General features: G+C 35.8%; 1 protein-coding gene across 3 annotated transcripts in view; it reads right to left on the minus strand.

The window, feature by feature from the left end:
* The window catches only part of ATF2 (activating transcription factor 2), a 91605-nt gene continuing 74106 nt past the window's right edge, over positions 1416 to 18914 (minus strand). For all 3 annotated transcript variants that reach the window (XM_021075925.1, XM_021075927.1, XM_021075926.1), the window contains 2 exons: positions 9785 to 9890; positions 1416 to 3996 (listed from right to left, as the gene is read on the minus strand). In XM_021075925.1, the coding sequence (XP_020931584.1) occupies positions 3770 to 3996; positions 9785 to 9890 (333 nt within the window). In that variant the 3' untranslated portion in view covers positions 1416 to 3769. The remainder of the gene's footprint in view (positions 3997 to 9784; positions 9891 to 18914) is intronic.

The raw sequence follows: 18914 nt of genomic DNA on the forward strand, positions 1-18914 counted from the left end.
TTGTGTGTGTGTATCTGGTTTGTACATGTGTACATTTTTCTAAGGTGACAGTCTAGAAGTAAAAAGAACTCTCCCATAATTCTCACAAATAAATTATTAGTGTCAAGCATCACTAATGGATGGAGAATTAGCAAAACTACACTTAATAGTAGGTACATGCCAGAGACAAGAGATGATCTTTCCTGAAATAAATCAAAGGAGTATGCTCTTTCAATGTATCATTCATCAGCTTGTCTTCATGAAATCTTTTTATCTAACATCATGTAATTTTGGTTAAGCACATTTGTTGAAATGTGTACCTTAGGAAAAAAAAAATAGCCATGTGATTCTTTGCATCTCTTCAAATTGGTTCAAACTGAGAGTGAAGACTGAAGTGTCACTCCAATGCTGTCCAGCAAAATTGGCGTGTTTGTTTCTTCACTTAGCACTTTTCCCTTCTAATATGATGATGTTCTTGTGTTGTTTCTCAACACCCCCTCCCCTCTCTTAGAATGTAAGCCTCACAAAGGCAGGGATTCTTGTGATTTGTTTACTGGTATATTCCAAGTGCCTAGGACAATGACTGACTCCTAGCAGTGCTTTGGATGCACCGAACAAAACAGTGTGTTAGGAGATGAAGCCAGAGATACAATGGGTGGTGGATGTGTGAACAGATCATCTTATTGGTCACTGTACAGACTCCAGCTATGAATGCAGCGAGAGGCCATTCTAGAATTTGGAATAGAGGAGTGCCAGTGCCGTAACCTGATATATATTTGACAAGCTTCACTCTATATTGAGGATGGGGTGTAGTAGCCAGGGTGGAAGAAAGAAGATGGTTCTAAGGTAAATATGTAATCTGGGTGAGGAACAGTGAGGGCACAGATCAAGGTGATAGCACTGGTAATGGTGAGGAATGGCTGAATTCTGTATTATTTTGAAGGTAAAGCAAAAAGCATTTCCCAGTGGGTTGGATGTGGGTTATGAGAAAAGAGAGGAATCAAAGATGAGAACAGGGTGTTCTGGGTTAAGCAACTGGAAGGATGGAGTTGGCATCAGTTGATTTATGAAATAGAATGGGAGCAGTATGTTCGAAGGTAAGTGAGGGAAGATCAGAGGTCAGCACTGAAGATACTCCGAGTTGTTTCGTTAGGCAGTCACCATGAGATGCCAAAGGCCAGTGAATCTGTGGGTGGCTAAGGGAATGTTCTGGGCTGGAGACATAAATTAAAGGTTCACTGTGTATGAATGGGGCTTAAAGTGAAGAGGAAAAAGGCCTGAGTACCTTGCAGCTGAAACTTCTCTGAGAAGGAATTAATTTCATCACAGAAATAGAGTATCAGGCTCTTCTCAGGTAATAAACACTTTGAAGGAGAAAAACATCATTATCTGGTGATGCTACTTTATGAAAGGTAAGAATAAGCAAATTATGAACATAATTTAAAGATAGAATTTATTCTCTGATGGTTTACTCATGCAAACTGCACATAAAAGAAAATAGTACAGTTTGTGTAACATTGCAAATATAAGGACTCAAAATGCTAGGTACAGAAGTAGTGTGACATTCTGAAAGTCAAAATGGAATTTGTGTTTATACAACTAATAATGATTTTTATTTGCTGAGTACAGACTGATTTACAATGAAAGTTTTGCTAACCTTGGTAATAAGATCATTAACCGTTTACATGACTTCTTACATCTATGTAGTTTTATTTTACAGTTGCAAGAATTCCTGTTACCAAAGAAATTTAACTTGCATAAATAATAAAATGAAAAGATAAATGCACTGAAGGACTTAGGAGAGTGAAAAACGGAGACTTTTCCTAACCCATCCAAACTACAATAAAAAATAGCTTTCTTGCAGAATTCATATTTTGTGCCTTTGAGATCAACTCCTTAGCATAACTATGGCAAAATCATGATTAGAAATTGATTACTTTAAAATTATAAAATCAGTTAAGAATAAAAAAATTAGAAATAGAATTATCAACTAAAAATGCTCTCAATTTTAATAAGCCAAATGATAAAATTCCTATTATCTTCATACTTAAAGTCCTGAAATGTCATTTGTATAATCTGAATGTTTCCCAGTTTAGAACTTAGGCAGGTGGGATATTTCCTTGAATTATCAAGGATATTCCATATAGATTTTTTAAATGTCAGCCTCATTAGGAGATGGCACTGAGACTTTAGCTAATAGTGTAGTATGGATGCAGAACAAACTACACAACTTATTATAAATGCATTACAGATATTTACATAATGGAATCCTGCTTGAATGCCAGAAGTTGCTACTGGGGAGGACTCGGAACTATTTTACAAAGTTTTCTTACACACGTCTACTACGTTTTTATTTTTAACAATTTTGTCTATTTTAAAATATTGTACTGTATTTTGAACTTAACTGAAGAATAAAAATAGATAATGGCACATTAGAAAACTCAGTATCCCACAGATGACTGGATAATGAGAAAACAGTACCTACAATCATCTCATCAGAAACAAACTACATCATGGAATGTTAGTTATCCAAGCCTGCACAGTAATGACATTTTAAATTGCAATCATCTATTGGCCAGCATCACACTGAAGGCATCGTTAGACATTCAAGCAAAGGTTGCTGGCATAAACTATTTAAAGACACACACACTCACATACACAACACACACACATACACGCACTCTCACACACATTCTCTCTCACTCACTCTTGTTTCCCACGTTATAATTACATTGTTCTAAAGATAGATACTGATTTTTTCTCACGAGAAATGTTATCAAAATTTGCTACTAAAAGATGACAGTGCTTTCACAAGAATAAGTACAAGTTAGCTTGCAAGTACAAGACAATGGGGGTAAACAGTCTTAAATTTTCTAAGTAGTAATTTTTAGGCTTTCTGGCAACCATACCTTACTTGATTATGCATAAACTTCTCAGTGTGAAACCTGAAATTTGCAAAAAACAAAAATAAAAACAAACCTCTAATTTCTAAAAATTATTAAGATATCTGATAACCCTGTATCATACATTATATGGTTTCATATTTTGTTAGCCTCAAAACATGGGGTTTAAAATACTGAATTTAACATTTGAAAAATAGTCATTTTTGAAATGATAAAGGATTCCAAAATTTATGCCCACTTAAAATCTTACAAAAAAGAAAACAGACTATAATTGATCTTCATTTAGTTTGAGTGTGCATAAAAGCACTGTATGTCTTTTACCATGTTTCACTCAAAAAGTGTTTGCTAACGTTCTTCCTTTTGCATCATGTGCAAAATAAAAGGCAAAAAGATTAAAAGCGAATTTCTATCCTTCTCTTGCTAGTGCTTTATGACCTTGTTAACATTACAAAGTCAACAGGGACTATGCAGAACTTTGGTATAAATGATATAACAATACTACCATCACAGTTGAGGATTAAGAGGTGGTCAAAAGAAATGGAAGTGGGAAGAGAGATTCAGTAACACCCCCATTTATTAAAACACCACCAAATTAAAAATGAAATAAACCACAATGAATTATAATACAATTTACACATGGAGCACAGAAAAATTAATAAATCTAACAATATTTATAAAAAAAGCAAAATCAGTCCTTTTCCAGAGACTAAAAACTGTTCAGTCTGATCATCAACTGCTGTTACACCAACTTTAGAGCCAAATTTAATTTCAAGTAAAAAAAAAAAATTTACAACCACAGATTTTGCATCAATGGAAACCGGTCTTTCCTTGATTTCCCTTTGAAGTCACTAATGAGTATCTAAAACCGCTGCACTGCAGGTTTTTAATCAACTTCCTGAGGGCTGTGACTGGGAGGAAGGAGCCATAACAATCTGTGAAAGCGCAGGCTCTGTACTCTGGTCCGCCATCTGGGTGAGGACTGAAGTGGCTACAGCTTCTGCCTTGGAAGTGGAGCTGACTCCGTTGGATGTGCTGACAGAGCTATGCTGTATAGCTTCAGTATGTGGACTACTCGGCACTGACAGGTCTTCTGAACTATCATCTTTGTCAGTAGCTGAGAGGAAAAAATAAAATGACTCAGTGTTTGGATACAGTTGTAGGAATTTATCGGATTGAGTTAATGCACAGAATAAAGTTAGAAGGCATTTTACAAAATCAGTTATTTAGAGAAGCTGGTATGACTGGAATGGAGTAATTGAAAGGTGGCTGTAAGTTATGAAGTAGGCCATTTTGTTGTTGTTTGCTTTGTAGGGCCGCAGCATATGGAGGTTCCCAGACTAGGGGTCTAATGGGACTACAGCTGCTGGCCTACACCACAGCCACAGCAATGCCAGATCCGAGCCACATCTGTGACCTACACCACAGCTCATGGCAACGCTGGATCCGTAGCCTACTGAGCGAGGCCAGATACCGAACCTGCAACTTCGTGGTTCCTAGTCAGATGCATTGGGAACACCCTCAAGAAGGCAATTTTGCACACAACAGGATGAACAAAGGCGCAAACATGCATATGGAAACACCTCAGTGCCCAGCACCACATGAAACAAAGCTGAAGAATTATTTGCTAACTAGGGTTATGAAGGAAAATTGGGTAGGGATTTGGGAGCTAGGTCTCATAGAAATAATCAAATACCTGTCCAGCAACACATTGAACAAAACCTGTTACATGCCTTTCTTATTAGAAGATAAATTTATAACCATATGCACAAACAAAATGAACTCTTCCATATAAATTATATCTTTGAATAATTCCCTCTGCAGAACTATATTTATTCTGGCTGACTTTCCATCTACTGCAGCAATGGATGATTATAACACCTGATTCTAATGATGCATACACATGAGCATAAGCAATATTTAGAATCTAAATGCCACCAGCTGTTGCAGTTGCATGAATTAATTGAGATTCAGGAGTTCCCGCTGTGGCTCAGTGGTAACAAACACCACTAATATCCATGAGAGGACAGGGGTTCGATACCTGGCCTCACTCTTTGGGTTAAGGTGTTGCTGTGAGCTGTGGTGTAGGTCGCAGACACAGATCGGATCTGGTGTTGCTGTGGCTGCGATGTAGGCCAGCAGCTGCAGCTCCGATTCAACCCCTAGCTTGGGAACCTCCATATGCTGCAGATGCAGCATATGCTAAAATGCAAAAAAAAAAAAAAAAAAAAAAAATCCAAATAAAAGTCCATATAAAACTCAAGATACTATAATTGAAAAGAAAGGGCATTCTAAATATTTATGAAAATCTACCAACTTTAAGGCCTGAACAACAAATTTTCTACATATTTCTTATTTTAACAAGAGTCCAGAAATTTAGTGAAAAATTTGATATGCAAAACACAAATAGTTATTGTGTCTTATAACTTGCATATACTATGACAGCATGAACAGCTGTGCACTGAGCCCCCAACTTGGAGAACGTAGATAGTAATGCTTATGCTTCTTGAAGACTCCTCTCTTCACCAAAGGTAATCGCCTTTCTGATAGGTACTTCTTTTACCATTCCCTTGTTTTTTTCTTTGAAGTTTTACCTAATAGGTATGTATCCCTATACAATACCATTTAGCTTATTTATTTATTTAGTCATTTTAGGGCCATACCCCATGGCACATGAAAGTTCCCAGGCTAGGGTCGAGTTGGAGCTGTAGCAGCCAGCCTACACCACAGCCACAGCAATGCCAGATCCGAGCTGCGTCTGTGACCTATACCACAGCTCACTGCAACACCGTACCCTTAACCCACTGAGCCAGGCCAGAGATCGAACCAGCGTCTTCACAGATACTAGCAGGTTCGTTACCACTGAGCCATGATGGGAACTCCCTGGTTTTATTTTTTAACATTCTAAAAATAATATCATACTGGATGTACTCTTTTGCACACTGCATTTTGCACGTGGCATTAAAAATTTTTAATTTAGTGTTTAGAAGTGACAATAAGTAGGCTTTCACTTTCTATCAAATCTGACAACACATACTGGCCTTCTCACTGATGGCCAGGTGCTCACTCTGAAAGTCAATGATTAAACGACTGTGGACCCTATAAAGCAGGATTTATCCCTTGGTTTGTAATACAGAAGATAGAGGGGGAGCAACCTGGCAAGCACAACTTTGGTTCAAATAAAACTCATTTTGGGGGTCTTTTGAAATATAGTATCCTTTACAGAATTTTGACATATTTGCCTCAAATCCATGCATTTTTGAAAAGCAGGTTTTAAATACATTAATGAGATAGAATCTCATCCTCTCTATAAATCTGCTTCTTTTTTTTAATGGCTGCATCTGTGGCATATGGAAGTTCCTGGGCCAGGATCTGAACCCAAACTGCAGCTACAACCTATGCCACAGATGCTGCAATGCTTAATCCTTTAACCCACTGCACCAGGCTGGGGATTGAACCTGCACCTCCAAAATGACCTGAGCCACTACAGTTGGACTCTTAACTCACTGTGCCACAGCGGGAACTTCTCTGTAAATCTGCCTCAAATGCCAAACTACACCACTGGATAAAAATCTGACCTCAAGATAATAGTAAAAAAAAAAAAAAAAAAAAAAAATCACAACCAGTAATCCCTGAAATTTTATGAAGCAGAAAGGACATTTTTCTGATCAAGCAATAATGAATGTTATGAAATATTTACAGTTCAGTTAAATATTCAATACAATTGTTACGTATTCAAAGAAAACACTGGCAAATGACAGTTTACCTGGAAAGAATAGTAAAAAGCCCTCTATTTCACCACTATTCAACATGACAACAAAATGACCTTCTCTCAACGTTAAGTTCTAGGGATACAACAGCTTTCAAGAATGAAGAGGCTGATCTGTGATGAAGAGTATAAGGAAATATAAATATATATTGGAGGCAATCACTCAAAATGAAAGAGTAACTTGTAAGGGACAAGTGCTTATCTATCTCCAGGTTTCAAAATTAGGTAAAGCAAATCTTTGGATTGTACAAAGAATCTGGTACTCATAAACTGTTATAAATTTTATGTATAAAATATCTTTATAATTTCATAGAGCCACACCTATGTCCAGTTCTAGATGGTAAAGAGAGAAAATTGCTAGTATGATCACAAGCACTTGAAAGACACAAGCGATCTTTCAGCCCTACTCAAAAGAAACCAGCTGTTTGACAATTCACTTTCTCTGAAATTCTACCAATATCTATACATATTTTCATTAATGAAAAATATAAGCTTCCAATTACATTTAGGGCCCAATAAGCTTTCCTTCCTACTTATGATTATAGAAACAACTATAATACGATGTTAACTATTCCCAGAGATTTAGAGAGTATGAATTAATGGCAATAAGATTATTCTTGTGGGAGTTCCCACTGTGGCTCAGGAGCTTAGGAACCTGACATAACCTCCGTGATGATGTGGGCTTGCTCCCTAGCCTTCCTTGTCCAGTGGGTTAAGGATCTGGTGCTGCCACAAGCTGCTATGGATGTGGGCATAGATCTCAGCTGAAGCTTGGATTCGACCCCTAGCCTGGGAACCTCCATATGCCAGAAGCATAGCCATAAAAAGAGAAGAAAAAAAGGTCACTCTTGTATTTTATTCTTCATGGAACCCAAACATTAAGAATGTTTTCATATTTTCATTCTCATTTTATATTATTTGACTCAAGGTCATGATTTTCCCAAGACTGAGGTGTTTCCTAGGATGTGGGACTTTCAGTGTTAAAAAAGAGATTCTATGACAGCATGACTTTACACTGTCACCTTTACCTGCAAGTTTTTGTAATACGCCTTAATTTCTATGGCTGCACCTGCAGCATATGGAGGTTGCAGGCTACGGGCTAAATCAGAGCTACAGCTTCTGGCCTACACCACAGCCACAGCAACGCCAGATCCGAGCCGGTGTCTGCGACCTACACCACAGCTCATGGCAAAGTTGGATCCTTAATCCACTGAGAGAGGCCAGAGATTGGGATCGAACCTGTGTCCTCATGGATGCTTGTCAGATTGGTTTCCACTGAGCCATGATCGGCACTCCAAAACCTTAGTTTTCTACCCCATTTTTTGGGAAAGAATTAAAAAGTATTACAGCTTACCATCATATTAGCAACTGCTATGTGCTACAACATGATAAACAGTGTTAGGTATTTGCAAATTTCTCCAAGATTTAAATATTCACCTAAACAATCTGTATTTATCTTGACTATTAAATGAGAAGTCAGATTCAGATTCTTTTTCAAAGAACCTCAGATTTGAAAATACAAATTTTGAAACGTCAATAAAATCCACTTATTTCCCAAAAGCTGAAGACAACTAATTTTATGCAAGAATAATACTTAATCTCAATTTGATTATCTAGATAACTAGACAGAAAAGTGCTATTCCAAAACCCCAAAATGTCTTATTCATTTCTAACATTTTCACAACCTAATACATCTTTACTAAAAACTTATTACTCTAAATTTTCAGTCAGTTTGAGGATATAGTATGTAAACCTATACCTCTATACATCAAAAAATACCTTACTGCATTTGCTGAGCATACCCGCCTGGATAACAGGGATAAAACTGTTGGGGTTATCTAATAAAAAAAAGTAAGCTTTAAAAATTGAAGATAATCTTGAATTAAATGCAACTTGAGTTAATTTTCCTTCTAATTTTAGAGAATCACTTGCATACTCCTTTTTGAACTATCAAAATTTTAGAACAGCTCTCTTGTTAAGAAAATCATGTATGCATAATACTGAACTCAGTAGCTTCTAAAGGAAATTATGTTGTTAAGTCAGACGGGAGCCATAATGGCCTCATCCCCGCAGCAATCATTATTAATACAAACCCCAAATATATTTCTATATGGTTCCAATTTACTCCACAATGTGTTTCACCATCCTGTCAAAATGGCTAGATATCAAAGGACTGAGATTTATTTGCTCAAAAGTGACAAAAATCAATGTTCGAAATATATATGGCAATAGGGAATTGCTAAATCTACTGAATCTTTTAAATTAAAAAATATTGCCCATTCTGATGAAACTGCTTACAATGACTACAAGTAAAGATGGTGGCCATTAAGTTTTATCGTGAGCACCTGAGGAACTGTTTGCATCCAGTACAAAATGTTTCTTTCTTTTGAATTACTGACACTGGCAAATTAAAATGAAGTGGATACATATGGTTGAAACAATCTTCACATTTACAAATATCCTGAAATATCACTAAATCATAAAAATGAAAGCTGTGGGTTATATATTATGAATGTTGCCTAATGCATTCCCGGCTCTGTTATTTGTTACAAATTTGTATACGATGGACAAAATTGGCCATTTATTCAAACGTAACAGCTGGTTCCAACATTGTGCATCTTATCAAAAAAGGGCATTACAAGAAGGAAAAGCACAATTAACCTCTAAAATGCTGAAAACAGAAGAATCTCATTTTGAGGGGAACTATTTAAGAAGAAACTTACAGGGAGATAATTTAATACTCTTCTATTTTAGCATTTTTATGACTAACTAGAAGACTCAATAGAAAGATTCAGAAGGATAAAACTGCACAATGCTGATATCTAGGAAAGAACAATAGGATCTGCTACTGTAACTATAGGATCTGCTACATATTAAGACAGTTAATTTTTTTTTAAATTACTAACCATTTTGTTGATCTATAGTAGTAATCTTTAGAAAAAAAGCTAGAAATAGGAAAATCAAAAAACTCTAGATCCTAAGTATACCCCCATTAAATAATAACCTTGTAGATGCTCTCATATTTAATATTAAATATTAGAATTGCAGTCCCTATTTTTTTTAATGTTAGCTTGGTTCACTCTGGCAGTATTTCATTGATGTAGCCTAAGGCTATAGGTAATGGAACATTACTCACTATGATAGCCAGATTTCTTCTGCATGGCGGTTACAGGGCAATCTTTATGAGCCAGAAGAAGCTGTTTCAGCTGTGCCACTTCATTTCTCAGCAGGGTGACTTCACTCTGGAGAAGAAACAACTTATGTACCTTACCAGCATCAGTCTAAATATTTTTTTTTTACTGTTTAAAACAGGTGAAAATTAAGATATGAAAACCAGACATCTTTAAAACAATACCAAGGAATAAACAAAATATGTTGTTTAAATGTGTTTAATTACACACATTAACTTCTATATTTTAGTATTTGCATAAAACCTTCAATTGCAGAAAAATTTAACCACTACCAGAACTGGATAACATATTTCAAGGATTTTTACATTATCACTTGCCTTCAGACTGTTTATATACTACAGGTTACCTATCAAAGGTATTTTTATTTTATATATGTTACATGTTCTTTTAATTATTTGAAAAATTAGAAGTATTAAGACAGTTGTGATACAATTTCAGTGCTTCTACTTATATGGAAATTAAAAAAATTTATCCTGGAAACTCAATTAAGCAGTTTTCTAGAAACTAGGAAAAGCTCCATAGGGGAAAACATAATAACCAAAGAATCACAGATACCTAAAGTGCATTGTGAAGCACTGCACTGGACATGGAACCAGTGAAAGTAGATGTAATGTCCAAATGGCTTAGTTGCCTTCGACCTAGGCCATCTGTACACATCTAAATTTAAATCTGAAAACTCAATGGTGATTTTTCTACTCCTTATTACAAGATGAGCAGTTCAGTCTTTGTTCTAGATGCATTAATCTGGTAGATTGATTCTATGTAAAAGTTTCAAATTGAGAGAGTCCAATTAATTCCTTTGGGTTCCCCCCCAAATATTCACACATAAATTGGTGATAATTAACAATACTCAAGAGCCAGGAATAATATGAATTTAATAAATTGGTAACATTAAAAAAATCTTAGCTTACAAATACCTCTACTTATTTGGATTTAAATTAACTTTATCCAGACTTCAGCCATGAATCCAAAATTAAATGAAGAAATATAGCAAACCGGTGTTCATAAAAGTTCAAGCACTTCTTGGAGTTCCCGTCATGGCTCAGTGGTTAGGGAACCCGACTAACATCCATGAGGATGCGGCTTCGATCCCTGGCCTTGCTCAGTGGGTTAAGGATCCGGTGTTACAGTGAGCTGTGGTGTAGATCGCTGATGTGGCTGGGTCCCGAGTTGCTATGGCAGTGGTGTAGGCCAGTGGCTACAGCTCTGACTGGACCGCTAGCCTGGGGACCTCCATATGCTGTGGGAGCAGCTCTTAAAAAAATAAAAAGTTCAAGCACTTCTTTTTTTCACCCCCAAGTCTCTTAACCAGAAAACCGAATTTAAAATAATTTGGTTGGAGTTCCCGTCGTGGCTCAGTGGTTAACAAACTCAACTAGGAACCATGAGGTTGTGGGTTCGATCCCTGGCCTCGCTCAGTGGGTTAAGGATCCGGCATTGCTGTGAGCTGTGGTGTAGGTCGCTGATGAGGCTCAGATCCCATGTTGCTGTGTGTGTAGGCTGGCGGCTACAGCTCCGATTGGACCCCTAGCCTGGGAACCTCCATATGCCATGGGTGTGGCCCTAAAACAGCAAAAAGACAAAAAAAAAATTTGGTGGCCTAGACTCATTAGGTCTTCTTAAATGATCAATGACAGAAACATACAAATCAAAATGATGGAAGTAACTCAAAGGCAAGTCTGTTGGGTTAAATGAGATTCTTCTCTCTGTTGTATCAGCTTGGTTTTGAGACTCACATCTACAAGTTTGATTAATTTCTATAATAGGAAATAGGGCTGGATATGTACTTTTAGTCAAGAATACATAATCTTTTATCTGTACCTGTGACCAACCTTTGCCTTAGTCAAACTTATTAAATAATATTTAATCATTCTGATCTATAAAAATGGAAATTTCAGAGCTAACTAAATATAAAATGCTGTCTCCAGACAGAAAATCTTTCCTTTTTGTCTTGCTAATTACACACATTTCTTGGATCTCTTGGCCTGTGCCTCCATTCTTTTTCTGAGATTTTGGATCATCTTTACTATTATTATTCTGAATTATTTTTCAGGCAGATTGTTTATCTCCACTTAGTTGTTCTGGGGTTTTATCTTGTTCTTTCATCTGGAACATATTTCTCTGCCATCTCATTTTGTCTTTCTGTGTATGTGGTCTCCTTTCCTCAGGCTGCAGGATTGTAGTTCTTACTTCTGGTGTCTGCCCCCTGGTGTGTGAAGTTGGCCCACGGGCCTGTGCTTGCTTTGTGTCAAAGAGTGGGTTTAGAGGTGAGTGTGAGAGCTCAGGATGACTTTAGGCAGCCTATCTGCTGATGGGTTGGGCTATGTTCCCACCGTGTTGGTTGTCTGGCCTGAGGTGTCCCAGCACTGGAGCCTGCATGTTGTTCGGTGGGGCCAAGTCTCTGTGCCTAAATGGCGACCTCCAGGAGAGCTCACACTATTCCCTCAGGCCTCTGCCACCAGTATCCTTGCCCTCACACTGAGTCACAGCTGACCCCTGCATCCCCAGGAGACTCTCCAAGACCTGCAGGTAGGCCCGGCCCAGGCTCCTGTGGAGTCACTGATTTGCCTTGGGTTCCAGTGCATGCAAGATTTTGTGTGCATCTTTCAAGAGCGGAGTCTCTGTTTTCCTTAGTTCTGTGCAGCTCCTGCACTCAAGTCCCATTGGCCTTCAAAGCCAAATGTTCTGGGGGCTCTTCCTTCCCATGCCAGAACCCCAGGCTGGTGGCCTGACATGGGGCTCAGAACTTAGGCCTGTGGTAGAACCTCTGCAATATAATTATTTTCCAGTTCATGGGTTGCCCACCTGGTGGGTATGGGCTTTGATTATATCATGAGAGTGCTTCTCCTTACAGTTTCATTGTGACTTTGTCTTTGGATGTAGAATATCTTTTTCAGCAGGTTTCAGTCTTTTCTGTCAATGGTTGTTCAGCAGCAAGTTGTGATTTTGGTGTTTTTGTGAGAGGAAGTGTGCTTAAGTCCTTCTACTCCCCCATGCCATAATTAAGACGCTGTTTTTGAAATGGATAACACTGTGGCCATCACGATAATTCTGTAGTTTTGCCATATGGTCAGAGTTCAAAGTAACAGCATCAACACAATAGATTCTGCCTTGCTAATTATTTCACTCATCTTTAAGAGTCAACTTAGTACAATGTAAATATACACAGGAAAAGAAGTTAGGTGTCCATTTCTGTGCTTTCCACAGCCATATATATACATATATGTATGTATTACATCCTACTTATCACACTGGTTTTTAGTTTTTGGTTTATTTGTTTGCCACCTCTGCAAGATTGAGAATTTCTCAAGGGCAAGGATTATCTTGCTCTTTGCAGCCCCAGAGCATAGCCCATAGCCTGACATAAACTGAGTACACAGAATTACCATGATTTTCTCTAAAATCTATTTCTATGGATGAAAAAACATGAAAGAAAGTGAAATGAAATAGCTTAAATAATACTGGTCAAGGGTACTAATTTCATTTATTGCCATCAACCTCACCAACATAGCCACAGCTAATTTTCTCAGTCAGAAAGTGAAAATTGGCAACATCTCAATTACAGAATTTTAAAAATCACAAATGCCTTCTTTCCGTAATACTCTATATGGACATTCATCATAAACCATAGTATGAAACAAAATTTTATATTAGATAAAATTCCTGGCCCATTAACAAATGAACAAATGTAAAAATGCCACTAGCTAACAATGGGCAATAAACATTAAGGACTTAAGAGGTAAGGTATTTGATTCCTGTTACAACAACTTTGTATTGAGTGAATTTAACTGGAGTCACACTTAACAGAGCAAACAAAAGGAGAAAAAAAATGGAAGAGAGAAGAACATTAAAAATAAAAACTTGAACATTTTAATACAATTTACATATACCTAAGTGATACGGTTCATAAGTATGCTGTTCTTTATTGAAACAACGAAATTTCCCCATCTTTTAAATAACAGAAACAGTAAGAAAAAAAAAAAAAAACCAACAAACTCAAGGTATGTGCAATACAAATTTAGATCATCCCAATCTAAAATGTTTTACAATGTTAAGAGGTTTTTTTTTTTTTTTTTGGTCTTTTTAGGGCTGTACCTGTGGCATATGGTGGTTCCCAGGCTAGGGGTCAAGTCAGAGCTGGAGCCATTGGCCTACACCACAGCCACAGCAACACTACATCTGAGTTGCATCTGTGACCTACACCACAGCTCATGGCAATGCTGGAACCTTAGTCCACTGAGCGAGGACTGAACCTGCATCCTCATGGATGCTAGTCAGATTTGTTTCTGCTGAACCAAGAGTTTTTTTGTAATGATAAACCTGAAGCTCGAAAATGATTTCTGACTGAAAGTTTAAATTAAATTAATAGCTTGTATTATTACTGTACCCTAATATTCAATTTATTTAAAAATTGGTATTAGCAGTAGACTGAGAACAGCAAATGGGACACAGCTGTGAGCAAAGAACTGGGACTATGAGAAATACTGCAAAGCAAACACAGTTGGAGTATTAATTAGGAATGAGAGGACCAAACCTTGAAGGAAGTGGATTTAATTGAGCTGTAGAGCCTTAAGTGTGAGCATATGCTAGTGGTCAAGATAGGTCAAGCAGAGGTTGAAAAGAGGAGCCTGATTCTAGTTTATAACCTTTATATTAGGCAGAATTACAAGAGGCTAAAGCCTGGCCAGTGTTTTTTAAGTCATTTCTGATAAATATAGTAAAATTCAACAAATTAACCCAAACATTCAAGAATCATAGTCTCATATTCATATGCATAAAGGAAAGGACTTAAAGACAGACACCATTTCGATAAAGCAGTTGCATAAATCATGACTTTAATTCTGAAATTATTTGGAAGACAGGTAGAATCAGAAAAATGCCTACATACATATAATGAGAAGACTCCTGAACATCTTCAGAATGAAAAAAAAGAAAGCTCTAATGATCTCTCTCGCTCTCTCCCACACACACAGACACACATAGGACCTATGTAAATATAAGTTTGCTTAAGCCAAAGTGAATCTGAAGGGGATAAATGTTAAGCCATAAACAGATTTAATATTAAATGAAAAAAGAAGTAATATACTCCTACTACCTGTGGATTATTTTAGACTGGATTATAATTGGATTCAGCCTCCAAAGCCCTTCTGGTTAATTTGTTTTTAGTGTATGTGCAAAATATGTTAACTATCTTCCAGGGTTACTCTGAAGATAAAGTGAAATAAGAAACATGAAAATATTTTGAAAACTTTAAAGTCCCATTCAAATGTGAGCAATTTTTTTCTTTTGTCAAAGTAAAATGCATTTGGTAAGATAAAGCAGATGCTGAAGAGAATTACTATTATGGTCTAAAATAAAATACATTATTTTGGCATTGTCTGTACCATTGCTCTACTCTATTTGTAGCTTCTCAAAGGTTAATTACATACTGATGAACCGATAATATTTTTTTTTTATGGTATGTCTAAAGCAGATCAGACTGATAAAATAAGGACAGGATAGCCAGTTGATTAACCAATCAAAACTTTTCATTGATATCTGGCCACAGATTGATGCCCCGGTATTTCAGAAATTCATGATCTTTGACTTTCTAGCTCCCAGCTACTACCTCCCAAATTAAAGAAATAATATCAGTTTCTTCTTTGGGTAATTTCTCATTGCTAAAGATATTTTTCATTCTTAGTTTTCACAAAAATCAGTGATTAAGTATCTTAACTTCCCACCATCACAAGTTCCAAGGGTTGTCATGGATGTAAAACCTTATACTTGAGAACAAAACAGTTCTTTAATTTTTATCTCCAACAACAGATAAAAAGGATGTCAGGATTCTTAATATTTTGGAAATACTCTGCCAAATGAATGGGAATGATTTTTCTCCTATTCTCATACTTTAATTACTTGTTTCACATCTGTCTTCTCTGCTAGACCACAAACTCTATAAGAACAATGTCTTTTTTCACTCTTCTGTCCCCCATGTCTAATAACATGCACTGCACACAATAGATGCTTAATGACAGAATAAATAACTAGCACTTGCATAGCATAGTTACAACACACTTCTCTATACCTTCTCTCATTTGATCTTCAAAATAGTACTTATTCTCAAGTGTGACAGGGAAGTCTTGGGAAGATTTTTAGCAAAGGCTAGTAAAAGGACTCGGAATAAAATGCATGAGGTAGAGGTGGCACTGCTATTACCCTTTTCCCCTCTAGAATATAGTTAAAAACTCAGAGGAAGAAGAAGACAGTCACAGAATTTTTTTTTTTTTTTCAGGAATTAAAACAAACAGGTATTGTTTAGCCTCTCCCAATTGTTGCCATTCCTTTCTATCTCAGGTGATAAACACTAAAGTAAAATATTGTTTAGGTACCAGGAATAAAAGATTTGATCACATTCCCTTTAAGTCAATGGACCAATAAACAAAATCTTTTCCATATCATTAACTTACGAATGAAAACTCCTCACATATCCTGTCATCAAAGAATGCTTCTATTAATTTGAGCTTCCACTCCATATACATTTAGCAATACCTAAGTTTTAGAAGCAAATCCACATTAGTCTCCAAGTTTTATCCACAGAGTAATTGTTAAGGAGCTCCTGTTAATAAAGAGTCTGCCTTTTGTTCACAAAGGAAATACTGAAACTGTAAACTGAACACTAACCCCCAAGATGAGTATAGCTGAAAGACAAAGATATAACGAGGTTAAAACCATTTCAAGTAAAAGATAAAATCATGTTACCTTAAAAAATATAACAGTTTATAATCAACAGTATCCAGTTCTTGATCTAGATTATCATAAATGTTTTAATACACTTTGATGAAATTGCTCTTTTAAAGCAATGATTCCAGAAAGCTAAAATATAATTAAATTCAATGCATAGGGCAATAAGGCTGAATAATTAGCATTTTTTAAAAACCTAACATATATTTGATGAAAATATGAACAGTCACACCTCAACACTCATTAAACCTTTTATTATATATAATACATAAGTAACCATGGGTCATTACTGCCCACTACATTGATCAGCTAAGCCTTTACATCACGTGAAGGATTATTAAGGAAATGTAGAATTGATGAATATTTTCACATAAAGTAGAGCTTAATTATTTCTTTGACATTCAATTTTCTTTACAAGTCATTCTGTTCTTCACAGTTAACGGTTTTGCTGTCGGCAGACTGAATGAAATTTTTTTCTCCCAGAATCTATTATAAAAATAAGCACTTTAACTCGTCATATTCTGAAAACTAGAATCTGTCACTTCACTTTTTAAAAACTGTTTTTAATTTTATGAGAAACAACAAAGTCATATATAAACTTGAAACAATAGAGAGAGTCATAATTGAAGTACCCTTTCTTTCCAAACCATTCATGCTTTCCAACCCCCTCTTCATCACTGTTACATGATGGTACATGTCTCATTCTTAAAATTTTACCTCAAAGGATTCATTTCTATATTGATTTCCACGCCTACACATTTATCAATCTATAAACCTTTTAATAATGAAAAAGAATTTTGCTATAATTTTAGTATGTAACTTTATTGAGGTGAAATTCCTGTAACATAGAATAAGCCATTTTAAAGTGAACAATTCAGTACTGTTTAGTACATTTGCAATGTTGTCCTACCACCACCCTCTATCTAAAGACACTTCCTGTCACTTCAAAGTAAAACCCCTTACCCATTAACTAGTTTCTTCCTAGTTCCTCCTCTTCCCAGTCCCAGGCAACTACCAGTTTCATTTGTATCTATAGATTAATGTTATAGATAGTTCATATGATTCATATGCAACTTTGTGTGTGGCTTCTTTCACTTAAGCATGATGTTTTGAAGTTCGTCCACACTGTACCGTGTACTATCACTCCTTTTTAACAGCTGTACAATGGGTATGTATGCTACAATTTATCCATTGATGGACATCTGAGCTGATTTTGCCCATAACAATATATACATTTTCCCAGGTTAGTACAGGCAGATAGACCTTATTCTCGCTCTATTTTTTTTTGTGAAAGTAGTTTTTTAAAAATCCCTTATAATAACATCATTTCACCTATCTTCATATTTTGGTATGCATTTCTAAAACTAAGAACACTTTCTTATCTAACCATGATGGCATCACCACTCAATTATTAGTGATAAAAAATACTGATTTTTATGCTTAGTGAAATAAGTCAGAGAAAGACAAATACTATGATGTCATCTATATATGGAATCTAAAACATGAAACTAGTGGATGTAACAAAAAAGAAACAGATGTATAGAATAAAACTAGAGCTTGCCAGTGGGGAGATAAAAGAAGGGAGGGGGAAGATAGGGGAGGGGATTAAGAAGTACAAACATTTTTATATATAAAATAAGCTACAAGGATATACTGTAGAGCACAAGGAATATAGCCAATATTTTATAATTTTAAAGGGAGTATAATCTTTAAAAACTATGAATCTCACAATGTTATACACCTAAAACTTATACATTAACTATAACTCAACTTTAAAAAGTACTGATTTTATTTGTTCTGTTTGTAATTTGAGGCATTAACTAAAGTTATGCTCAACTTAGTGATTCCTTGAATTTGACTTCTATTTAAAGATTTCATGCTTGCTTGAAAACTAAAGTGTTAGCTAACTTTTACCTATATGATAAATCTTGCCTTTGTTCCTCCAATCAAGAAATTTCTAATCAAATTAGGAAATATAAAAATGTAATGCATTTTACAATGATATTTTAATCAGTTTGTATGGTGGAAAAAAACATGAGATTAATGAAGTAAAGATTATATTTATTTTGAGTACTGAATTTTTGAAGGCTTTCTGAAATAATAAAGCACTGTTGCTATTCATAATGGTTACCAGTGCAGCAGTATAATTAAGGAAATGACAATATCTCATTAAAAGCTGTTAATATTGCAGTAACTTGGGTCAAAACAGAAAAGTGGCCCAAACTAAAGTCCAATATCCTGAAAATAATACCATCTATTTATATACCACTTTATAGTTTTCAAACATATTTACTTCTTAAAAAGGCACAATTAAGCCAAATTACAAAGTAAAATATTGATAAATTTATCCTA

The sequence above is a fragment of the Sus scrofa genome, chromosome 15 (genome assembly GCF_000003025.6).
Source record: "Sus scrofa isolate TJ Tabasco breed Duroc chromosome 15, Sscrofa11.1, whole genome shotgun sequence".
NCBI lineage: Eukaryota > Metazoa > Chordata > Mammalia > Artiodactyla > Suidae > Sus > Sus scrofa.